General features: G+C 46.8%; 1 protein-coding gene across 1 annotated transcript in view; it reads left to right on the forward strand.

The window, feature by feature from the left end:
- Positions 1–26,972, forward strand: part of LOC126293257 (G surface protein, allelic form 156-like) — a 155,873-nt gene that overhangs the window by 62,875 nt on the left and 66,026 nt on the right. The window contains exon 3 of the mRNA XM_049986373.1: positions 490–775. Within this exon, the coding sequence (XP_049842330.1) occupies positions 490–775 (286 nt within the window). The remainder of the gene's footprint in view (positions 1–489; positions 776–26,972) is intronic.

Genomic DNA, 26,972 nt, shown 5'->3' on the forward strand with positions numbered 1-26,972 from the left:
TGTCAGTACCGTTTTCAAGTTAGTCTCACGAATTTATGTAGTACTTTTCCTGCTAGGTCTGTTGTTAGCCTTCTGTGTTCGTGGAAATGCAGTTTCGCATCTGTGTGTGCCACAAGACAGTTCGTAACGTGCTCGTTTGGCGTTCGCGTCCTCTATTTTAACTGGAGTCCGACAGCGATCACGCGGAATAGGAATCCAGAGACCCAGTAACGTGTGCGACGGTTTTACTTAGTACTTGTCAGCCCAGATCTCTCCTACTCGTGTCCTCCACCCCCTCCTCTTCCCGACCTTTCCTGCCCCCGTGTCGAGCGACGCAGGTCACGCAAGTAGGAGTCACCAAACGTGTGGGCAGAGCCAGCTACCCACTACTACACTAAACTACACTACACTACGTTACGCTACGCTACAGTCCACAAGCCGCCGCGCTAGTGCACTATAGTGATAGCGACAGTGAGGGTTGGCCGCTGCCGCTGTTGCGCCCGCCGGCAGTGACGTCACCGCACTGCGGCGCTGGCGGCCTCGTGACGTCACGCGGGTAACGATTGGACACGGGGTGACGTCACTGCTGCGCCAGCCAGCCGGGCCCGCAGCGGCGGCGCCGTCCGTGTCTGGGGCAGCCGGGGGGCAGGGGGGCAGGGGGGCGGGGGGGCAGGGGGGCGCTTCTGCCCTCCCCAAGCCCCGCACCGCCCACCTGCCGACCTCAGGGGCCACCTTGAAGGGCGCGCTGTCCAGTTTGAATCTCAGTGCAGCGGCACTGTCCATGTACCTGTCACTCGTATGCAAATAGCGAAGCAAGACGTATCACACAAACTAACTATCGTTCTTGGACGTGCCCATAACCACACATACACCACTGCCCGTTAGAACTGCTACACCAAGAAGAAATGCAGATGATAAACGGGTATTCATTGGACAAATATACTAGAAGTGACATGTGATTACATTTTCACGCAATTTCGGTGCATAGATCCTGAGAAATCAGTACCCAGAACAACCACATCTGGCCGTAATAACGGCCTTGATACGCCTGGGCATTGAGTCGAACAGAGCTTGGATGGCGTGTACAGGTAGAGCTGCACCAAGAGTAGTGACTGGCGTATTGTGACGAGCCAGTTGCTCGGCCACCATTGACCAGACGTTTTCAGTTATTGAAAGATCTGAAGAATGTGTTGGCCAGGGCAGTAGTAGAACATTTTCTGTATCCAGAAAGGTCCGTGCAGGACCTGCAACATGCGGTCGTGCATTATCCTGCTGAAATGTAGGGTTTCGCAGGGATCGAATGAAGGGTAGAGCCACAGGTCGTAACACATCTGAAACGTAACGTTCAGTGTTCAAAGTGCCGTCAATGCGAACAAGAGGTGACAGAAGTGTAACCAATGGAACCCCATACCATCACTCCGGGTGATAGGCCAGTATGGCGAGGACGAATAAACGCTTCCAATGTGCGCGTTCACCGCGATGTCGCCGAACACGGATGCGACCATCGTCATGCTGTAAACAGAACCTGGATTCATCCTAAAAAATGGCGTTTTGCCATTCGTGCACCCAGGTTCGTCGTTGAGTACACAATCGCAGGCGCTGCAAACGTCGTCGTCGAACTGTTCGTGCAGATGGTTGTTGTCTTGCAAACGTCCCCATCTGTTGACTCAGGGATTGAGACGTGGCTGCACGATCCGTTACAGCCGTGCGGATAACATGCCTCTCATCTCGACTGCTAGTCGCGATACGATAAACCGCAATCGCGATAGGCTACAATCCGACCTTTATCAAAGTCGGAAACGTGATGGTACGCACTTCTCCTCCTTACACGACGCATCACAACAACGTTTCACCAGGCAACGCCAGTCATGTGCTGTTTGTATATGAGAACTCGGTTGGAAACTTTCCTTGTGTCAGCACGTTGTAGGTGTCGCCACCGGCGCCAACCTTGTGTGAATTCTCTGAAAAGCGAATCATTTGCTTATCACAGCATCTTCTTCCTGTCGGGTAAATTTCGCGTCTCTAGCGCGTCATCTTCGTTGTGTAGCAATTTTAATGGTCAGTAGTGTACTTTTAGTTACTTAGTTACATGTTGCGTAGGTGATCTTTTATTGAAATGAAGTGGAACGAGTCACTGCGCAGTGTACTTACAACATTAATGAACACCTCTTTTTAGTCTTACTCACGGAGGCTTAGAAACGAAGTTTTTCTTTTTCTTTTTTTTTGGCTGCCAGGTTTTAAGTAACAATTCACCGGCTAAATAGAAGGCATTGACCAGAAAAATTGATTTTAAATTAGATTTAAAATCTACCTGTCACACATTATGTATTATTGGGCGAATGATCATAAATTTTTCTTACTTTGTATCGAACTCCTTTCTGACCCGCTGACAGTTTTGATAATGGATAGCGAAGCTCTTTTTTCGTCTAGTGATGTAAGTGTGGACATCACTGTTCTCCTTAGAATCTGATGGATTATTTATGACGAATTTCACCAGCGAACGTGTGTGCTGTGACGGCGCATTTAAAAAGCCTAGCAGCTATAAGACGCACCCGTCAACGAAGTTGCCCGACTGTTCGGTCTGTCAGCCCGGACTGTGCAGTGTTTTTCTACGAGGGTTGGTGCGGCTCTCTCACAGTCACGTAACGCGACGAAATTAAAAAATAGAAAAGGAAAGGGACAGTCTGCGATATGTGCCTGCGAGAGACGAGCTATGCGGTCTGGGCGCGCACTGCTTTTCTCTGGACTTCGCAAGTAAGCAACGGCGGAAACGAAAGACTCAGTGTGGTGTTAATCATCCGACTAGATGAACGTGTACTGAAGTCTGAATGACGCTAATGGAGTCTATTGTTGCAAGACAGCCAATTTGTGAGATTTTCAAATTGTAAAACTTAAGAAAGGAGTAAGTCGAAGTGAATTAAACGCGAACACTAATTACTGCTTTATAAGAGGAGTATGGAAAAATACATTTTATATATATTTATGGTAAGATGTTATGGGACCAAACTGCTGAGGTCATCGGTCCCTAAGCTTACACACTACTTAATCTAACTTAAACTAACTTACGCTAGCTGGACGTTGTGGCCGAGCGCTTCTAGGCGCTTCAGTACGGAACCGCGCTGCAGCTACGGTCGCAGGTTCGAATCCTGCCTCGGGCATGGATGTGTGTGATGTCCTTAGGTTTGTTAGGTTTAAGTAGTTCTAAGTCTCGGGGACTGATGACCTCAGATGTTAAGTCCCATAGTGCTCAGAGCCATTAATTTACGCTAAGTACAACACACACACCCATGCCCGAGGGAGGAGCCGCGCGAACCGTGACAGGACGCCTCAGACCGCGCTGCTAGCCCACGCGGCTCGAAAAATACACATGGAACGGCAATTACGATATTTTTGTTCAAGTGGTGATGTGCAAAACAAATGCCGCCGCCTTGCCCATCGGACGGCTGCACTGTTTTCGAAAATCCACGATGCTGTGCAGGACGAGAACTTTGCTGGCAGAAATTTTGGTCACCAGACAAGGGTGTTCTTCCTCCTCCAGGATGTCCTTGGACTGATGATGCTACGTGAGTCCACTCTCGAGCGGTGTCACTGCACGGACAGCGCCCGCACGCCCTGCTGCGAGGGCTGCAATTTCTTCTGGAGTTTCATCCTATGGCGAACTTAGGAGCGGGAAGTCGGGCAGCAGAAGCACTCACCAAATGGAAGTGTCACTTAATGACTGCCATGACTACAGGGAGAATACTTACATTACCATTCACACCGCCACTGAAGCCCAGATGAGGCATTAATGAAATTCCAAACAACTGATTAATTAACTTGAGTAACATAAACATCATTTCTGATGTATAAGAAATGATCTGTAAGTGTAGACTTAGAGAAAGCTTTTGACAATGTTGACTGGAATGGTTTCTCTCAAATTCTAAAGGTGGCAGGGGTAAAATACACGGAGCGGAAGGTTAGTTACAATTTGTACAGAAACCAGGTGGCAGTTGTACAGAGTGGGCGTGTGTGTGTGTGTGTGTGTGTGTGTGTGTGTGTGTGTGTGTGTGTGTGTGTGTCGTCCATAACAGATTAAGTAGTGCTTAGGGACCGATGATCTCAGCAGTTTGGTCCCATAAGGTTTAACACAAATTTACAAATTTTATGAGTCGAGGGGCACGAAATGGAAGCAGTGGTGGAGGAGGGAGTGAGACAGGGTCGCAGCCTATCCCTGATGTTAGTGAATCTGTATATTGAGAAAGCAGTACAGGAAACAAAAGAAAAATACGGAGTAGGATTTGAAGTCCGGGGAGAAGAAATAAAAACTTTGTGGTTTGGCGATGACATTTTAATTCTGTCACAGCCAGCAAAGGACTAGGAAGAACAGTTGAACGGGTTGGACAGTGTCTTGCAACAAGCATGTAAGATGATCATCAACAAAAGCAAAACGCGGATAATGGGATATACTCGAATTAAATCAGGTGATGCAGAGGGAATTAGATTAGGAAATGAGACACAAAATAGTACGTGAGATTTGGTATTGGGATGCAAAATAAGTAATGATGCTCGAAGTAGGTATGGTAGAAAATGTAGACTAGCAATGACAAGAAAAGCATTTCTGAAAAACAGAAATTTCCAACCATCGAGTATAGATTTAAGTGTCAAAGTTGTTTCTGGAAGTGTTAGTATGGAGTGTACCATGTATGGAAGTGAAACATGGACGATAACTAGTTTGGACAAGAAGAGAATAGAAGCTTTCGAAATGTGGTGCTACAGAACAATCCTCATGAGTATATGGGTAGATGACGTAACTGATAAGGAGGTACTGAATAGGATTGGGGAGAAATTTGTGGCACAACCCGAATAGAATAAAGAGTCGGTTGGTAGGACACTTTCTGAGGCAATAAGGGATCACCACCTATTACTGCTAGGAAGCAGGAAGGAGGGGGGAGGGGGGGAGGAGGGTCAAAACCCTAGACGGAGACAAAGAGACGAATACATGAAGCAGATTGAGAGGGATGTAGGTTGCAGTAGCTACTCCGAGAAGAAGAGACTTGCACAGGTGATTCGTGGAAAAGGTATCCGACGTGGGTATGGCCGTACGACGCGAATTAACACACCTTGAACGCTGGATCTTACCTGGAGCTATACGCGTCGGCCATTGCATTTCGGAAATCGTTAGGGAATACAATATTCCGAGGTCCACAATGCCAGCAGCGCGCCGATAATACCGTATCTCACGCATTTCCTCCCACCACGCACAACGCAGTGGCCGACGGCCTTCACTTAACGACCAAGAGCAGCTGCGTTTGCGTACAGTTGTCAGTGCTAACAGACAAGCAACGCTGCGTGAAAAACCGCAGGAATGAATGCGGGATCTACGACGAACAATGGGGGCAGTGGAGCGAGGTAACGCGCCACGCACTGCAGCCGAGGAATTCTCAGTCCAGTCAAATACTTCGCTCGGTACCCCATACCCTCGTACTTTTGACAATCAGCGTAGATATAGTGCGCCTACCTCACTGCCTCTATTGGTGGCAGAGGATATCACGTGAGAAAAGTGCCAGTTGGATTTCGTATGGTGGTCGCTTTCGGAGTCTGTGCCTCTCGGCAGTGAGGTGGCCGTCCTGTGCGGGGTGCGTGCCCGAAGAGCGGAGCTCAGTAAAGACGCCCGATGTAGCCACGTATACATCATAGACGTACACCACTGAACAGGTATCTATAACATCTCCATGGCAACCACCATCGATTGCCGCCATACCAGTGACGAGAAACCAAACGCAAGCTCTTCTCACGTCACATCCTGAAAAGTCTCACATCAGGGCAGTCAGCCAGAAACACTAATTATCGAAATTACAGTGGTACGGCACATGGGACGACCTTTGTCCCTCTTCTGAACTGGCAGAGAGGGCGCAGTGTGGAGAGCAGTACAGCTGACTTCCGGCGTGGCATGTCACTGCACTACCGCACAGTATGAATACTAGCAGACTCTCCCCTGATGATGGAGACACCTATAACAAAAACTGCGGCTTACAAAACCAGCACAAACACCGAGTCAGGTCTCGATAACATTTCAGAGTGAGGCAAAGATTGTAAACTTGTTCAAATGAACAAAAATGCAAAATGTGGACTTTTCAAAAGGAAATTTAGTATCCCGTGACTGCGATATCAATAAGCTACAGCTGCAGTCTGTAAACTCGTACGAGCAACTGAGTGTTACACTTGGCAGGGACACTAAGTGGAACGATGACACAGGTTCAGGTGAACAGACTTCGGTTTATTGGCAGGACAATGGGGAAGTGCAGCCAGTCTACAAAGGAAACTGCGTACCAAACACTTTCGCCTAAGATCTTGGAATTTTGCTCGTGTGTGTCGAACACATTCCATATAAGGCTGACGAAGGACGTATTCACAGAACGGCAGCACAAGTGGTTTTAAATACACTATTGGCCATTAAAATTGCTACACCATGAAGAAATGCAGATGATAAACGGTTATTCATTGGACAAATATATTATACTGGAACTGACATGTGATTACATTTTCACGTAATTTGGGTGCATAGATCCTGATAAATCAGTACCCAAAACAACCACCTCTGGCCGTAATAACGGCCTTGATACGCCTGGGCATTGAGTCGAACAGAGATTGGATGGCGTGTACAGGTACAGTTGCCCATCCAGCTTCAACACGATACCACAGTTCATTAAGAGTAGTGACAGACGTATTGTGACGAGCCAGTTGCTAGGCCACCACTGACCAGACGTTTTCAAATGGCGAGAGATCTGGACGATGTGCTGGCCAGGGCAGCAGTCGAACATTTTCTGTATCCATAAAGGCCCGTACAAGACCTGCAAAATGCGGTCGTGTATTATCCTGCTGATAAGTAGGGTTTCGCAGGAATCGAATGAAGGGTAGAGCCACGGGTCTTAACACATCTGAAATGTAACGTCCAGTGTTCAAAGTGCCGTCAATGCGAACAAGAGGTGACCGACACGTGTAACCAATGGCACCCCATACCATCACTCCGAGTGATACGCCAGTATGTCGATGATGAATACACGCGTCCAATGTGCGTTCACCGCGATGTCGTCAAACACGGATGCGACCATCATGATGCTGTAAACGGAACCTGGATTCATCCGAAAAAATCACGATTTTCCATTCGTGCGTCGTCGAGTACACCATCGCAGGCTCTCCTGTCTGTGACGCAGCGTCAAGGGTAACCGCAGCCATGGTCTCCGAGCTGATAGTCCATACTGCTGCAAACGTCGTCGAACTGTTCGTGCAGATGTTTGTTGTCTTGTAAACGTCCCCAACTGTGTACTCAGGGATCGAGATGTGGCTGCACGATCCGTTACAGCCGTGCGGATAAGATGCCTGTAACGGGAAAAACCCACCGTGGTACATCAACAAAGTTAGGAAACTACTGCGAAAGCAAAGAGAGCTTCACTCCAAGTTTAAACGCAGCCAAAACCTCTCAGACAAACAGAAGCTAAACGATGTCAAATTTAGCGTAAGGAGGGCTATGCGTGAAGCGTTCAGTGAATTCGAAAGTAAAATTCTATATACCGACTTGACAGAAAATCCTAGGAAGTTCTGGTTTTACGTTAAATCAGTAAGTGGCTCGAAACAGCATATCCAGACACTCCGGGATGATGATGGCTTTGAAACAGAGGATGACACGCGTAAAGCTGAAATACTAAACACCTTTTTCCAAAGCTGTTTCACAGAGGAAGGCCGCACTGCAGTTCCTTCTCTAAATCCTCGCACAAACGAAAAAATGGCTGACATCGAAATAAGTGTCCAAGGTATAGAAAAGCAACTGAAATTACTCAACAGAGGAAAGTCCACTGGACTTGACGGAATATCAATTCGATTCTACACAGAGTACGCGAAAGAACTTGCCCCCCTTCTAACAGGCGTGTACCGCAAGTCTCTACAGAAACGGAAGGTTCCAAATGATTGGAAAAGAACACAGGTAGTCCCAGTCTTCAAGAAGGGTCGTCGAGCAGATGCGCAAAACTATAGACCTATATCTTTGACGTCGATCTGTAGTAGAAATTTAGAACATGTTTTTTGCTCGAGTATCATGTCGTTTTTGGAAACCCAGAATCTACTCTGTAGGAATCAACATGGATTCCGGAAGCAGCGATCTTGTGAGACCCAACTCGCCTTATTTGTTCATGAGACCCAGAAAATATTAGATACAAGCTCCCAGGTAAATGCTATTTTTCTTGACTTCCAGAAGGCGTTCGATACAGTTCCACACTGATAAAGTAAGAGCGTACGGAATATCAGACCAGCTGTGTGGCTGGATTGAAGAGTTTTTAGCAAACAGAACACAGCATGTTGCTATCAATGGAGAGACGTCTACAGACTTTACAGTAACCTCCGACGTGCCACAGGGGAGTGTTATGGGACCATTGCTTTTCACAATATATATATATATATAAATGACCTAGTAGACAGTGTCGGAAGTTCCATGCGGCTTTTCGTGGATGATGATGTACTATACAGAGAAGTTGCAGCATTAGAAAATTGTAGCGAAATGCAGGAAGATCTGCAGCGGATAGGTACTTGGTGCAGGGAGCGGCAACTGACCCTTAACATAGACAAATGTAATGTATTGCGAATACATAGAAAGAAGGATCCTTTATTGTATGATTACATGATAGCGGAACAAACACTGGTAGCAGTTACTTCCGTAAAATATCTGGGAGTATGCGTGCGGAACGATTTGAAGAGGAAAGATCATATAAAATTAATTGTTGGTAAGGCGGGTACCAGGTTGAGATTCATTGGGAGAGTCCTTAGAAAATGTAGTCCATCAACAAAGGAGGTGGCTTACAAAACACTCGTTCGACCTATACTTGAGTATTGCTCATCAGTGTGGGATCCGTACCAGATCGGGTTGACAAAAGGAGAAGATCCAAAGAAGAGCGGCGCGTTTCGTCACAGGGTTATTTGGTAACCGTGATAGCGTTACGGAGATGTTTAACAAACTCAAGTGGCAGACTGTGCATGAGAGGCGCTCTGCATCGCGGTGTAGCTTGCTCGCCAGGTTTCGAGAGGGTGCGTTTCTGGATGAGGTATCGAATATACTGCTTCCCCCTACTTATACTTCCCGTGGAGATCACGAATGTAAAATTAGAGAGATTCGAGCGCGCACGGAGGCTTTCATACAGTCATTCTTCCCGCGAACCATACGCGACTGGAACAGGAAAGGAAGGTAATGACAGTGTCACGTTAAGTGTCCTCCGCCACACACCGTTGGGTGGCTTGCGGACTATAAATGTAGATGTAGATGATCCGGGCTGCACTGTCTGCAAGCCACTTGGAAGGCCCGCATTTCTTTGACAGCGCTGTGAACCAGAAGCCGTGCCTCGCCACGTCACACGATTGGTTTATTCCACTGGTCGGTCGTGTGTGGATCCAGCAGGATGGAGCGCCGGCGACTGGCTCAGCGAGATTTGTTGTTGCGGTCTTTAGTACTAATCTATCCTGTGCAACCTTCATCATCTCCGATTAGCTACCTGAACGTACAGCCTTCAGAATCTGCTTACTGAATTCATCTCTTGGTCTCCCTCTACGATTCCTACCCTCCAGTGCTAAAGTGGTCATCCCTTCATGCCTCAGAACGTGTCCTACCAATCGATCCCTTTTTGTAGTCAGGTTGTGCCATGAATTCGTCTTCTCCCCAAATCTTTTCACTACCTCCACATTAGTTATGTGATCTACCATCAATTCTTCAGCACTATTCTGTAGTACCACATTTAAAATGCTTCGATTCTCTTTTTCTCTAAATTGTTTATCGACGATGTTTCACTTTCATACATATCTACACCCCATACAAATACTTTCGGAAAAGACTTCCCACCCCTTCAATCTGTACTCGATGTTCACAAATTTCTCTTTTTCAGAAACACCACAGCCAGCCTACTTTTTATATCCCCTCCACTTCGGCAATCATGAGTCATTTTGCTTCACAAATAGCAAAACCCATCCACTACTTTGACTCGTTTCGTAGTCTAAGTCTTTCAGCCTCACCTGATTTGACTTGACTATGCTCCATTATCCTTGTTGATACTCATCTTATATCCTTCCATCCATTCCGTTCAACTGCTCCTTCAAGTCCTTTGCTGTCTCGAACAGAATTGCAATGTCATCGGCAAACCTGAAAGTAATTAGTTCTCTTCCCTAGACTTTAATTCGCACTTCAAAATTTTCTTTTCTTCCCTTTACTGCCTGCTCAATGAACAGACTGAATTACATCGGTTTGAAATGTCACAGACTGGAGTACAACTGTCATCGCATCTCGAGGCCAGGCCCCATTGGCTGTCACCCGCGCCGCCCTTACAGGACAGCGTCTCGTTGCCCCACTTCGCGACACGCCGTCCTGGGCTTACATTTCAGCAACATAAAGCCCACGGGCCTGCGGCGAGGCTTTACTGCTTCGTACTTGCCATACCTTACCGTGGTCAGAAGAGTCACGGGGACTCTCCCCAATTGAGAATGTTTCTCTAGCATTATGCGCAAGCCCCTCCAACCAGCTCGGTATTTCGACGGTCTAAAGCGCCAGGTGGACATAATCTGGCACGATATCCGTCTGGAGGACATCCAAATCTCTATCAATCAAGCCGAAGAATGGCCAGAGGCAGACATACGCGTTACTGAATTGCTCTACATTACTCTACATTAGCAGAGTGATTACTCTGCTATTCACAATAAAGTGCCTGGCAGAGGGTTCAATGAACCACCTTCAAGCTGTCTCTCTACCGTTCCACTCTCGAACGGCACGCGGGAAAAACGAGCACTTAAATTTTTCTGTGGAGGCCCTGATTTCTCTTATTTGATCATGATGATCATTTCTCCCTATGTAGATGGGTACCAACAGAATGTTTTCGCAATCGGAGGAGAAAACTGGTGATTGAAATTTCATGAGAAGAGCCCGTCGCAACGAAAATCGCTTTTTTTAAATGATTGCCATTCCAATTCACGTATCATGTGTGTGACACTGTGTCCTCTACTTCGCTATAATTCAAAACGAGGCGCCGTTCTTTGTACTTTTTCGATGTCGTCCGTCAGTCCAGCCTGATGCGGATCCCACACCGCACAGCAGTACTCCAGAACAGGGTGGACAAGCGTGGTGTAAGCAGTCTCTTTTGTAGACCTGTTGTACCTTCTAAGCGTTCTGCCAATGAATCGCAGTCTTTGGTTTGCTCTACCCACAATATTATCTACGTCATCGTTCCAATTTAGGTTATTTGTGATTGTAATCCGTAAGTATTTAGTTGAATTTGCAGTCTTCAGATTTGTGTGACTTATCGGGTAATCGAAATTTAGGTGATTTCTTTTAGTACTCATGTGAATAACTTCACACTTTTCCTTATTCAGGATCAACTGCCACTTTTCGCACCATACAGATATCTTATCTAAGTGATTCTGCAAGTCGTTTTGATCATCTGATGTCTTTACAAGACGGTAAATGATAGCATCATCTGCAAACAATGTAAGACGGCTACTCAGGTTTTCACATATCTCGTTAACATAGATCAGGAACAATAGAGGGCCTATAACACTTCCTTGGGAACGCCGGATATTACTTCTATTTTACTCGACGACTTTCCGTCTACTACTACAAACTGTGACGTTTCTGACAGGAAATCACGACTCTAGTCGCACAGCTGGGGCGTTACTCCGTAGGCACACGCTTTGGTTAGAAGACGCTTGTGAGGAACGGTGTGGAAATCTAAAAATATGGAATCAATCTGACATCCCCTGTCGATAGCTCTTATTACTTCATGAGTGTAAACAGCTAGTTGTGTTTCACAAGAACGATATTTTCTGAAACCGTGCTGACTGTGTGTCAATAAATCGTTTTCTTCGAGGTACTTGATAATGTTGCAAAAACCTACTGCAAATCGACGTCAGTGATATGGGCCTGTAATTCAGCGGATTACTCCTACTTCCCTTTTTGGGTATTGGTATGACTTTGAGCAATTTTCCAGTCTTTAGGTACGGCTCTTTCTGTGGGCGTGTGGTTGAATATAATTGCTAAATATGCAGCTATTTTATCAACATATCCTGCTCTTTCTCTCGAATAAATCATTCAATTTTTCTCAAATTGATTTCTCAAAGTGATTTCCGTACCACCCGGATAATTCCTCCGTTTTCTTGAGTGTACAGGTCGGTGTGGGACAGCAGGTCCCTCCTGCTGTGCTCGCACCCTCCCCTTTGGCTGTGAGTGCTCCTTGCCGGTGCAACCCCTCAGTCCCTGCTCGAGACGCCGTCTGAGGCGCGGCTGGACTGGAGTAGTCTGCGGATCGATGCCCGGCTGCGGCAGCCCGCCGCGCCACGCTACACGCCGCGGCTTCCTGCCCTGCAGGTCGATGGCCTTACGTAACCCACAAGGCCGACCCCCTCCCCAGCCTGCTGCTCTTTAAAGCTGCCCGGGCTGGCCAAACGTCCGGCTCCCTGCAGTCGGCAAACAACTTCACACTATTACTGTCCATACCCCATTACAAGCGAAAACAGGACGGAATTACAAGTAGAGATCTCAGGACGACCCAGGTCGAAACCCCCTTATCGTAATAAAACGTTCACTCCACCACAGCAGACGCAATAAGTATTCTAGAATTCAAATCGAGAACATCTGCGGACTCTGACCACAATTTATTGGTTGTGAATTGCAGATCAAAACTGAAGAAACTGCAAAAAGGTAGCAATTTAAGGAGACGCGGCCACAATAAAATGAAAGAACCAGAAGTTTAGAGTGTTTCAGGGGTAGCATTAGCGAAACAGGAACAGGGGAAAGAAACACAGTAGAAGAAGAATGGGTAGATTTGAGAGCCCAAATAGTGAAGGCAGCAGAACATCGAGTAGGTAGAAAGACGAGGACTAGTAGAAATCCACGGGTAATACAAGAGATATTGAATTTAATTGAAGGAAGGAGAAAATACAAAAATGCGGCCGGTGAAAGAGGCGGAATAGAATACAAAAGTTTAAAAAATGAGATTGACAGGAAGTCCAAAATAGTTAAGCAGGAATAACTAGAGGACAAATGTAAGGGTAAAATAGATGCCGCCAACAGGAAAATTAAAGAGACCTTCCGAGAAAACAGAACCCGCTGTATGAATATCAAGAGCTCAGATGGAAAACCAGTCCTAAGCAAAGCAGGGAAATTGAAAGATTATACATACAGTCAATACAAGGGCAATGTACATGAGGGATATATTATGAAAATGGAAGATGACGTAGATGAAGATCAGATGGGAGATACGGTACTGCGTGAAGAATTTTACAAAGCATTGAAATATTTAAGTCAAAACGAAGCTCCGGGAGTACACAACATTCAGTTAGAGCTACTGACAGCCTTGGGAAAGCCAGCGATGATAAAAAACTTCCATCTGGTGAGCAAGATGTTTGAGACAGGCGAAATACCCTCAGACTTCAAGAGGAATATAATAATTCCAACCCCAAAGAATGCAAGTGGCGACATGTGAAATTTATTTATTTATTTATTTATTTATTTATTTATTTTATTTATTTAACCTGGCAAGATTAGGGCCATCAGGCCCTCTCTTACATCTAACCAGGCATTCTACTTATTTTACAGTCATATGTTTTAGTAGGCATGTTAAACTACATCTAATACAAAAAGTGAGATAAACAATTAGAAAGGTACACCTCGAAAAATACATTATTGAAGAGAAAGATTTTAGATAGGAGTGCTGGCAGCAGGGAGTATGAGGGAGACTCATGGTGAAGGGAGGAGAAGAATAGAGAGACATGATGAAACATGATTAAGGAAAATATAAAGGAAAAGAAGACTGCGTGGCTAATAGAGATAGATGAAGTGGAAGGCATCTCAAGAGCAAGATAGGAGACGCTAGCTTTGCTATTTGACAGATGAGAGGATTGGCCTTGCACATTAATTTTGTGGAGAATTTTATGCGGATGATAGTAGGAAATGCTTCAACTTCTTCTTAAAAGCAACAGGAGATTGAATTTTCCTCAAGGTAAGGGGCAGTTTGTTCCAGAGGCGGACAGCGGCAACTGAGAAGGAGTTTGCAAAAGTTTTTGTTTTGTGAGTGGGCACAGTTAGGATACCAGATAAGAGTGACCTCGTGTTTCGATTATGATGGCATGACAGGATTTTAATCTCTGAAGCTAGGTACTGGGGTGCTTGCGCGATGAGGAGCCGGTGAAGTAGACAGTGTGGTAGTCACGCAGTTTGTCCGGCCGCAGCCACCCTAGCTCGGAGTATGAAGCACTAACATGATCATATCGGTGAATGTTGCAAGTGTAACGCACACAGGCATTCATGGTTAGCTCTAGCCGTCTTTTGTTTTCACTACTCATGCCTTGTTGAATCACATCACAATAATGGAGGCTCGGTAGAACGAGTTCTTGCACGAGCTGGCGTTTCAAATCCTGTGGAAATACGTTCCGAAACTTTTTGAGAGCATAGAGACAAGCAGACGTCTTTCGGCACACTGCGACTGTATTCTCCGCCCAGTTGAGATGCTCGTTCAAAGTTACACCCAAGTTCATCACTGTTTTCTGATATGGTATTGGAGTACCTTCGAGCAGAATAGGAGGTAGCCGTTCGCAGAAATCTGAACTTATTAATTTCTGATGGGCTATTAAGATTACTTGCGTCTTTTTTGCATTTAATTTAAGCCCCAGGTTTTTCGCCCATGTCACTACTGAAGACAGATCATCATTCATCAGAGCCATTGCAGTGTTTACGTCTTCAGGTCTGACGCTTAGGTAGAGCTGGAAGTCGTCGGCATAGAAATGATGTTTACAGGAGGACAAAACCGACGAAATATCGTTGACATATAAAGAAAACAACGGTGGTCCTAAGACTGATCCTTGTGGCACTCCCGAAGAAACATGTTTCCAGGAAGATTTTTCATTTGCGCAGACAACACATTTACTGAACTGTCAGTTTAATAAGTCACAGTTGCAATTACTAACATGATTCCTTACGGAAGAATGGAAAAATTTGTAGAAGCCGACCTCGGGGAAGATCAGTTTGGAGTTCGGAGCATGTGGGAACAAGCGAGCCTATACTGACCCTATGACGTCTCGTAGAAGATAGGTCAAGGAAAGGCAAACTTACGTTTATGGCATTTGTAGACTTAGGGTAAGCTATTGAAAATGTCCACTGGAATATTCTCTTTTAAATTCTGAAGGTGGCAGGGGTAAAATGTAAAGAGCGAAAGGCTATTTACAGTTTGTACAGAAACAAGATGGCAGTTATAAGGGTCGAGGGGCATGAAAGGGAAGCAGTGGTTGTGAAGGGAGTGAGACAGGGTTGAAGCCTCTCCCAGATGTTTTTCAATCTGTGTATTCAGCAGGCAGTAAAGAAAACAAAAGAAAAATTCGGAGTAGGTATTAAAATCCATGGAGAAGAAATAAAAACTTCGAGGGTCGCCGATGACATTGTAATTTTGTCAGAGACACAAAAGGACTTGGAAGAGCAGTTAAACGGAATGGACAGTGTCTAGAAAGTAGAATATAAGATGAACATAAACAAAATCAAAACGAGGATAATGGACTGTAGTCGAATTAAGTCGGTTGATGCTCAGGGAATTAGATTAGGAAATGAGACACTTAAGGTAGTAGAAGAGTTTTGTTATTTGGGAAGCAAAATTACTGATGGTGATGGAAGTAGACCGGAATGGCTATAAAAGCGTTTCTGAAGAAGAGACATTTGTTAGCATCGAGTATAGATTTAAGTGTCAGGAAGTCTTTGCTGAAAGTATTTGTATGGAGTGTAGGAATGTATGGAGGTAAAACACGGACAATAAACAGTTTAGGCAACAACAGAATCGAAGCGTTCGAAATGTGGTGCTACAGAAGTATGCTGAAGATTAGATGAGTAGATCACGTAACTAATGAGGAGATATTGAATAGCATTGGGAAAAAAATCTGAGTAAAGAATGGATAACTTCGTTGGACACATTCCGAGGCATCAAGGGATCACCAGTTTAGTACTGGAGGGAAAAGTAGAGGGAGACCAAGAGATGAATACAGTAAGCAGATTCAGAAGGATGTCGGTTGCAGAAGTTACTCGGAGATAATGACATTTTCGCCGGATAGAGTAGCATGGAGAGCTGCATCAAACCCGTCTATGGAGTGCAGACAACAGTAAAGGTCATAATTAAAAGACAGTATGATTTCTACATTATCATCTTTGCTTTCGCAGGTATTTGCCAATTACTAATTGCGTCCGATACACAATAATAAAATTTACAATAATTTTCTATTTTGTCCGAAATTTCATTTTTGATATTTCCTTCTTCACTAATTTTTCCATTGGAAGTTGCATCTTTCGTGTTTTATTTATTTTACTTCATTTTTCTCTCTTTCTGTTAAGCTTATTTTCATTCTTACGTCTTTAATTAGTCTTTGACAGATGTTTAGCTGTTCTTCTAATTTCCACTCATTTTCTTCCCAAAACCATGATATCACCTGCATGTGCTATGATTTTGATATCGACCCTTGGCGAACTTTCCAGCTTTGACTCACTGATATTATATTGATACGATAGTATGTTGTTCTGTTTTGTGAAGTGCAGAATCTAACGTTTCTGAATATTTAAAGCAAGCTGGCAGTCATTGAACCCTTTGAAAAGTTATCAGTGTCTCTCTGAATATTTGTACAGTTTCGTTCAGACTATATTTCGTTGTAGATAACTGCATCATCTACGAAAAGTCTCGGGCTACTGTTAACACTAATATTCATCCTGTGACGTCACAGGAAAGCGTGGCTGCTGTTAGACTGTCAGCAGTTTTCCTCCGCCATGTCGGAGTATGAAATAACGAGAGAGTGAAATTTTGCGCTTCGTTGAAATTGTAAGCAGGTTAAACGAAGTTGTATTATGCAAGTATGGAACGTTGCAGAAATAAAGACGTAAGAAAAGGAATTTCGAAAGTGCTTACGTAGACTGCAAAATTTAACAAGCTGAATCGTAGTCAAAGACAGGACACGAAGAAAATACACTACAAAGCCAGCACCAGCACTGAAAACATTTACATAAGGAGTCTTTCGGATCCGGCAAATGAATGTTTAGCAACGATCCACACAGCCAATTGCCAGGTGTAGAGACTGCAAGACAGCGTGAGTACTCAGTTAACTCAGTGCGCCCAGCCACTATCCTCCCGCTCGTACTAAGCCACTACCAACCAGTATGCCTTCATGTATGTCGGGTCCTGTGCGTTGATGTAATCCATAGGCGAACATGAGTTGTCAACAGTAATGAGAGTATTACTGGTGTTTTGATTATGATACAACGTTTCTGTAGTTTCACTTGTAACATACCTTTCACAAAAATGTCAATTCCTATAATAAAATCTTAAATAGAATTATAACAGTAAATAACTTCCTAGCGAAAGCCACATAACATTTACCTTATCTCTATGAACTGTGTAAATGGCTTTCCAATTTCTTCAGGGCTATGGGCCGTGGGTTTACTGACTGTATGTTTCTGAACAGGATATAGAAGTTTCAGATCGTTTGTGGAATCTGCCAAGCCTTAATAGCATAAAGTAGCTCGGGCTTTTGTCTCTGCACGGACTGTTTAATATCTTATTGGCAAATCAGAGGTGAAACGCATTCAGGAAGGCAATCAAATTGCTCTCCTTGATATCACCTGGTCAATGCGCTTCTGGTGAACTATTTAGAGCCCACTTCTTAAGCCACAATGGTCTTTTCCTTCGTTATTCTTTTCATTCCACAACCCGATTATACGTCTGAGCTAAGACAGCGGTCAAAACTCAACACGCGGTCAGTTCAGCCACGTGGACTACCCACGATTGACCACTGGCAGCGCTACGTCCACAGGAATTAGAGAAATCCCCGTCTGCGACAGCTGCTTCACCGATAAGAGAAAACGTCTCGACTGCCGCCCACCACGCAACTGTATACCACACGGTGGCGCTGGACACACTTGACGCGTTAAGGAAAGTACACAGTGTGTGTCGGATACAAGTGCAGATTGTTTTATATGCGGTACCTCAATGTGTAAACACAGCAGTGTTTCGGTTTTTCTTCCCTACATCGAACAACAAATTTCTCGAGGTACGACAAAAACTACGGCACCTGATGTTTTCTGCACGGTCACACTGCACCGCTAAGTGGACTACGCCTGTCAGTGTAAACTAAGTTCGCAGCTCGAGGTCTAATGGCTAGCGTCCTGCCTCTGGATCGCGGCGTCCTGGGTTCGATTCCAGGCCAGGTAGGGGATTTTCTCTGCCCAGAGACTGGCTGTTTGTGTTATCATTACATCATCATCATCATCATCCGTGACAGTGCCCCAGTAGGACTGTGAAAAAATTGAATTGCAACTTTGTACGGGCGCTGGTGACCACGCAGTTGATCGCCCCACAAACAAACGAACCACCACCATCAGTGTAGTCTAGTGGTTTTGCATCCACACTTGACCTGTTACCCAGGGCAAAAGAAGCATTAATGGCTTGCTCTTGCCACATGTATGTGGAAGTACTAACCAACCTAAAAACACACGACATGTTACAGTTCTAATTATAAGGCTGCAAATGTAAATACTGGTGTAATGTTGTTCACTACACCGTCCTCAGTCACCAATAAAAGTATCTGCGCTTATACCCGTTGCACCCAGCATAAACGCAACAAAGACTCGTGGGGAACCATTCTACCGACGACACGGGTCCCAAGCGGGCAAATCCACTGACGTACGCAACTTTGACAGAGGGCAGATCGTTACGGAACCGGTGCCTGGGCACTAGCAACTCGGCGGAGCAGGTCGGCCGCTGTCGTGGCCGTCAGTGGAAAGAAGTCGAAGGCGGTGGGAGCACACGTGAGGCACGCAGTGCTGTGGACGTGTCCGCTTTGTAAAGCGGGACACACTGCTGTCTGTGGCAGATATGAGGCGAAAACACAGCGCTGGTGCAGGGACGGCACTGACCACTATGGGACTCAACTGCTGCGGTCATCAGTCCCCTAGAACTTAGAACTACTTAAACGTAACTAACCTAAGGACATCCACACATCCATGCCCGAGGCAGGATTCGAACCTGCGACCGTAGCAGTCGCGCGGTTCCGGACTGAGCGTCTAGAACCGCGAGACCGTGTTTCTGAGCACAGCGTTCGTGCTCGCTGGCGGTCGTGGGGTTCCGTAACGGTCGACCACCACACCTGTCCCCATTTGGATCCGACGACATCGTCACCTACGATTCCAGTGGAAATACAATCGTGGAACGCAGTGGGAAGGTAACGGGCGCTCGGTTGGATGAACTACGTCCCTTGTTGCATCAGCTTCGTGGTGGTGTTCGGGTGCGCTGTCATCCAGGAGAACGCCTGCTCGAAACGTGCTCTCAGGCACGGACGGAGGCTGCTTCGGGTAATAATTTTTTTAATCACTCTTCTGACTGGTTTGAAGCGGCGCGCCACGAATTCCTCCCCTGTGCCAACCTCTTCATCTTAGAAAAGTACTTGTAACTTACGTCCTCATTACTTGTTGGATGTATTTCAATCTCTGTCTTCCTCTACAGTTTTTATCCTTTAGAGTAACTTCATTAAATGACTTTGCCCTACAGTTTTATCCTCTACAGTAGTAGTAGTAGTAGTAGTAGCAGGTAGTAGTAGCAGGTAGTAGTAGAGGGGTTTGGGGCGCACGACAGCGAGGTCTTCAGCGCCCGTTCAGTAACTTAGTGAGACGGGTGTCAAGAAAAATCCCAGAACAGGAGTATAAAACGGAACAGAAAACATGGGTAACAATCGTCGAAAAACATGTGCTCACCCACACTAAAGCGTGGGATGAAGCAGAGCATCAGCAGTAAAACATGGACAACACAGGAAGAAAATGATAAAAGAAGCTAAAACAATGTAGCAGATGGAAGTAGCTGGCTGACCGCAAGGAGAAAAGAGGAGGAGTCAGCCACTCTGCAATACACTAAAACCTCCAGCCTAAAATTTTAGGCCAGAGTCCAGCCACATCACAAAACTTAAAAACCCTACACACACACGTCTCATCATTAGCTAAAACCGAAGGCAGATCCCCAGCAACTTGTGCTTCTGCCGGTGCATCACGGTATAAAATGCAGTCTGTTAAAATGTGCCGAACAGAGATGTGCACACCACAAGCATCACAAAACGGTGGATCCTCCCGCCGTAATAAAAAGCTATGTGTGAGAGGACAGTGCCCGATCCGAAGACGTGTGAGGACCACCTCTTCCCGCGGAACGCCACGACCGAGTGGTTGACTTTATCAACCGCAGTTTATTGGACGTCACCGCCAGCCATTCGTCCTCCCACAACTCCATGCACTTCCTGTGGAGTGCAGCGATGACTGACTGCAAGGGAATAGGACACTGGACCACACCCTGCTCTCTGCAGGCCTCCTTGGCAGCCCGATCGGCCTGGTCATTGCCCCAGATGCCAACATGACCAGGCACCCAGCAGAAGCATACTTCTGTACCCCGCCGTTGGAGCAAGTACAGTCGGTCATGTATCAGCTGGACCATCGCCTCAGTCGGATACATGTTCTACAGTGGTTGTAAGGCACTAAGAGAATCGGAGCAGAGAAGAAATCGATCGCCCCGAACACGATTCATCTGCTCCAGTGCCTTCAGGATCGCGTGGAGCTCCGCTGCGAGAACGGTATATTCAGCAGGGAGGCGAATCCGGGTAACTTGATCAGGGAACACTACAGAACAGCCAAGGAAATTCTCCTGTTTGGAGCCATCAGTGTACACGACAGTGAAACCGTGATGCACATCTAAAATGTTAAAAAACAGACATTGGAACGTAAAATCTGGTGTGCGATCTTTCTTAAAATTAGTCAAATCTAAAATAAGTTTGGGTCTCCGGAGGCGCCAAGGTGGAGATCTGCTCCAACCGCGACGCAAAACACGAAGACCAGCCATAGACATCGCAGCGAGGCAATCCTGTGCGCGAATCCCATAGGGCTGCGTCGCACGTTGCCGGTTATGAAATAACTGTGCCAGAGGGGGCTGAGCAACGGCATGATATGTAGGGGTGTATGGTGTGGACAAAGTTTTATACGCCTGGCGCACTGTAAGTAGCTGTTGCCGCATAGGAAGTGGCGGTTCACCAGCCTCTGCACAGAGGCTCGGTATGGGGCCAGTTCGGAATGCCCCAGTGGCCAACCGAAGCCCTTCATGGTACACAACGTCAAACATCTTTAAGTAAGAACGCCTCGCCGACCCATACACCGTGCACCCATAATCGAGCCGAGATCGCACAAACGCCCTGTAAAACTGGAGCAGACAAGTCCTGTCAGCTCCCCATGTACTGTGTCTAAGACATTTTAAAATACTTAAAGCCTTAAGCGACCGCCGTTTAAGGTCTTTAAGATGAGGTAACCACGTGAGCTTCGAGTCAAAAATGAGCCCCAGAAACCTCACCGTGTCTTTAAAAGTGAGAAAGGAAAGGGTAAAATCGAACGAGAACGGTTAAAAAGAACACATAAAGACTTCTCGGTGGAAAACTTAAAACCACTCTTCCGCGCCCAGTCATCCAAACGTCTAATCGTAAGTTGCAACTAACGAGTTGTCGTTGCAAGGCTTGAAGAAGAGCAAAACAAAGAGAAATCATCTACAAAAAAAGAACACTGGACAGGACTTTTCACTATGGACGTAATGCTATTAATAGCGATGGCAAAGAGAGACACTTAAAACGCTACCGTGAGGGACACCGTTCTCCTGCTCAAAGCGATCAGAAAGGACGTCACCAATTCGGTATCTAAAATATCGTGGCGAGAGGAAAGACTGAATAAAAAGAGGAAGACAACCCCGAAAACCCCATTCGTGAAGTTGCTCCAGGATGAGACGACTCCAAGTGGTATCGTAGGCCTTCTCAATGTCAAAAAATACACCTAGAAGTTGATGACGGCGTAGGAAAGCTTGTTTTCTAGCCGCCTCCAGTAGGGCCAGGTTATCGAAGGTGGAACGAAAGCTCCTGAACCCACACTGAAAGCGACTAAGGAGTTGCCGGGATTCTAACATCCAGACAAGGCGGCGGTTGACCATCCGCTCCAAGGTCTTCCCTATGCAACTAGTGAGACAAAACTACGGTAGCTACTCGGGCTCGTACGGTCTCTCCCAGGTTTTAAAAAAGGGATTAAAACTGCCTCACGCCACGCGTCAGGAAAGTGACCCGACGCCCAAATTCCATTAAGAAGTGCGAGGAGGATTTCTTTGTTGCGCACTGTGAGGTGCCATAGCATACTGTAATGGACCATGTCGTGACCAGGGGAGGTGTCACGAGCTCCAGACAATGCAGAATCCAGCTCCCACATAGAAAATGGGCAGTAGTAAACTTCATGAGATGTGGACTGGAAGTTCAGACTACATCTCTCAGCAACGGCCCTATGGCGCTGGAAATCTGGATCCTGACTGGTTGTTGCAGTAACTGTGGCAAAATACGCTGCCATAGTCTGGGCAATGTCTCGCGGATCCGTGTGGAGACTGCCGTTATTCAGTACAGCAGCTATGGGACACCTCCCTCCTCTGCCAGAAATTCTCCTGATGGTCTCCCACACAATGGAACTTTTGGTGGAACGATTAATGGTGTTCAGGAACTGTTGCCATGACCTCTTCTTGCTCTCACGAATAATGCGGCGACACCTTGCCCTCGCCACCCGAAATACTGCAAGATTCTCAGCAGTCGGCCGAGACTTGAACCGACGCAGAGCCGCACGCGTGGTCCTGATGGCAGAGCGGCAGTCGGCACTCCACCAAGGCACAGGTGGCCTCTTCCGGGGGCCCATGGACTGTGGGATGGATGCTGCAGCGGCGTGGTGGACCGTTTCGGTAATATGATTCACCCACACAACAGTCGCACAGTGTTCGAATTGGGCCAACTGGCTATAAAGTGTCCAGTCAGTTCCACTGAGCATCCATCGTGGTGGTCTCCTTTTGGGGCCCACGCCATCTGGCAGGTGAATCCAGATGGGGAAATGATCACTGCCATGCAAGTCAGTGAGCACTGGCGGCAAGAGCTGGAGAGCAAAGCGAGAGATCAATGGCAGAGAACGACCCAGTCGCTGTGCAGAAATGAGTACTCTGTCCCCCATTGAGCAAGTAGGCACAGGATGACAGGAGCAGCCTCTCAATTGCAGAGCCCCAAAGCACATTGTGGGCATTAAAATCACCACAAATAATGAATGGTTAGGGGAGCTGTGTAAGAAGGTCGGTGAGGGCCACTTCATCAAGTGCCTCATGTGGGGGCAAGTAAAGTGAACAGACAGTCAATGGATGACGTACTTGCACAGACACAGCGACAGCCTGTAAAGTCGTCATAAGCGAGAGAGGCGAGGAGTGGTAGTCCGTCCTGACGAAAATACCTACACCTCCTCTAGCTCTCTCTCTCCACGCAGGTCGTCCTTTTGTGGAGTGTATAGCCTCGCAGCTCAGGGGAGTATGAGGGATGGAAATAAGTCTCCTGGAGACAGAGACACAGTGGTCTACCCTGAGAGAGTAGACGAAGTTCCTCCACATGCGTCCTGAACCCTTGCAGGTTCCACTGAAGTATGGGAGCCATCTATGATGGGGGTAGCACCTTCATCCTGTCTCTCCGACGGGGCGGGGAGACCGCAGCAGGTGGAGGGGCAGGTGTGAGGTGAGCTGATTGCCCCACACATACGTCGTATTCCATCAACTCTGGTGAAGAATCAGATGAAGCCTCACGTAAAACAACAGCCGCATGGTCAGACGGTTTACCACGGGATTTGACCCGGTGTTGCTGCGGTACAGGAGCTTTCTGTGGTTTGGTGGGCTTTGGGGGAGCTGATGTGGGAGTGGTAATTGGCGCACTGGGCTTGGGAACAGCCTCAGCTGTTGAAGGCGACAGGGGCTGGCCCAAGTTCGCCACTATACCCTTGTCTGCCGTTCGAGTAGGGGCTACCGGCTCTGAAACACTGGCTGTGTTGCAACTGCACTGACAGCTGCAGGTGTTAGTGCCAACACTCACCACCTCGGTCTGCGTTGAGGCATCGACTTTTGGAGTAGGCTTCTGAACCAGGGATGCGAGAGATGTAGCAAATGTGGGAGGTTGCATCGACTTATAGATCTTCTTGGACTCACCATAGGGGATTCGCTTGGTTGTTTTGATTTCCTGGACTTTGCGTTCCTCTAAAAATATTCGGCAGTCCCTACTCCAAACAGGGTGGTTCCCAGAGCAATTAATACATTTAGCCGGAGATGAGCACCCAACTCCTTCATGAGCAGCCTTACCACAGTTTCCACAAGTCGCTTCGCCTTTACATCCTAAGGTGGTATGCACAAAACGCTGGCATTTAAAACAGCGCATTGGGGTCGGGAAATAAGGCCTCACACTAAGGCGAAGGAAGCCAGCTTTAACATGTTCAGGAAGTTTTGTGCTACTGAAGGTCAGAATAAAGGAGTCGGATTTGACAAGATTGCCATCAACCCTCTTCATGATGTGTTGGACATCAACGATACCTTCCGGAGCCCACTCACGTTGCAGTTCGTCCTTGGGAATGTCAACTAGATCCCGGCATGTCACAACACCTTTGCTGTAGTTCAAGGTGCTGTGCAATTCAGTGTGTATGGCATACTCTCCGAGACATTTAGCAGATTGGAGGTTAGTTGCTTGCTGGGAAGTGGAAGTTTCCACTAGCAAGGTCCCATTACGTAAGCGCTTCACCGATTTCAAGGAGCCACAGGTGCCCTCCAATCCCTTTTGTATATAGAAGGGCGAAACCTTCTCGAAACTACCCTCCTTCCGGTTCACAATGAGAAACACATTCTGAGCACCAGAATGCATCCTGTTACTAAAGACTTCACTTGTCAAAGATGTGCTGCAGCCAGGGGGACTGACTGCACGAGCCCTCGCCAGAGACTGGGTGTTAGAACCCTCCAGCGGCCCCCCCTTTCCGCTGGGAGGAGAAGAAGAAAAGTTGGAGGGTTCCATCTCGGTCCCACGAGCAGCTAGGGAACTAGAAGTCCACCTAGACAGAGCCCCGCGTGCCTAGGTAAGCCTTATACAACTGGGGTGCGGCAGGTTCCCCAGAGGTTGCCGGCTAGCGACTGTTCCACCTCAACAGGCACGCATCTCGTAGGCGCGCAGCACACCTTGAGAATGAGGGGTAGTTTATAGAGGTTTATTCCATCCTCGCGATCCGGGCGGCCAAGCCAAGATCCCCAACATTCCGCCGCCGCGCCGCACGGTGGTCGCTGAAGCATGTCCGGGGGTTACGGTGACAGGAGACTGGCGGCGCCTACCAGTCCCCAGCTCAGGACCCCGGGGTCGCCAAGCCCGTACCCAGCAAATGAATGCTGAGCCCCTGGGGCCTTATCCTCTACAGCTATCTCATTAAATGACTATCACGGCACAAGTCATTTGATGATATCTTGAAACACATGTTCTGTCATCCTACCCCTCCTGCTTGTCAGTGCGTGGTATCGATAGTTCCGCAGGTTTGCAGTAGGAGACCCCTGTGGAGCTCAACGAGCGCCGCTGTGCTTTCTGCCCAGTTGGTCAGGAGCAGAGGGCCGCGCCGCTTAGCCATTACTTCTAGTAACAGTTAACTTTGATACATGAACGGCTTCGCACCTACATGCTCATCTGTAGCAAAAGTTAAGTAATGTGTCTGTATATGTTTATACACCAGTAAAGGTGCTTCAACTTTACTTGCAGTACCGAAGTGCTTTACCTCACTGCTCCTACTCGCTTCCTCCATTCGGTTTATTTTGCAGATCTCAGGAGGAGACCCACGCACCGCCTCCCAGGCGGGATACAAGACAGTGTTTTACACATACTTCTTTCCTCGCCGATTCTGCGTAGAACCTCCTCATTCCTTACCTTATCAGTCCACCTAATTTCCAGCATTCTTCTGTAGCAAAACGTCTCAAATGCTTCGATTCTCTTCTGTTCCGGCTTCCCTACAGCCCACGTTTCACCGCCACACAGTGCTGCGCTCCAATCGTATATTCTCGGAAATTTCCTTCTCAAACTAAGGCCTAGTTTAGATACTGCTATAATTTTCTTGGCCAGAAGAGCCCGTTTTCGGAAGCGCTAGTCTGCTTTCGATGTCCTCCTTGCTCTGTCCGTCGTGAGTAATTTTGCTGCATAGGTAGCACGATACCTTAACTTCAGCTACTTCGTGACCATAGGGTGGTGGGGTTTGGGGTTCCGCTGAATAGGTGAGGTGTCCACTACACACAGAGGGCGGCTGCACGGGTAGCAGGGCCTGTGTGGCGTGGACTGCACCACTTTCTTTTTAGGTTAGTCTTGGGAAAGATCAAAAAGGGCTCCACTCTCAAAGGGTATAGGGCAAAGAATTGACGAGAATCGACCAAGCAACAGTCGGTAGTGTATTTGTAAATTGTCGTAGCTGTGTTCCAAAAGTACCAGAGCTTCAAGCGCTGGCAGAAAGCACTGAGGCTGAAATCGTTAAAGGAACTGAAAGCTGGCTAAAGCCGGAGATAAATTCTGCCGAAATTTTTACAGAGGCGCAAACCGTGATCAGAAAGGATAGATTAAATAAAGTAGGTGGTGCTGTGTTTGTGTCTGTAGGTAGTAGTTTATCTTGTAGTGAAGTTGAAATAGATAGATACTGCGAATTACTGTGGTTAGAGGTTGTACTCAACAGCCGTATAAAAACAATACTTAGCTCTTTCTACCGACACCCCGACTCAGACGATATAATAGCTGAACGCTTCAAAGAAAACTTGAATCTCATTACAAATAAGTACCCCACTCATACAGCTATAATTGGTGGAGACTTCAATTTACCCTCGATTTGTTGGCCAAAATACATGTTCAAAGCCGGTGGTAGGCAGAAAACACCTTCCGAAGTTGTGCTAAATGCTTTCTCTGAGAATTACTTTGAACAACCAGTTCATGAGCCCACACGAATTGTAAATGGTTGCGAAAACACGATTGACCTCTTAGCCACAAATAATCCTGATGTAACAGAGGGCGCCATGAACACAAGGTCATTGTAGCGAGGCTCACAACAATATCAACCAAAACCA

The sequence above is a fragment of the Schistocerca gregaria genome, chromosome 10, assembly GCF_023897955.1.
Source record: "Schistocerca gregaria isolate iqSchGreg1 chromosome 10, iqSchGreg1.2, whole genome shotgun sequence".
NCBI classification, from domain to species: Eukaryota; Metazoa; Arthropoda; class Insecta; order Orthoptera; family Acrididae; genus Schistocerca; species Schistocerca gregaria.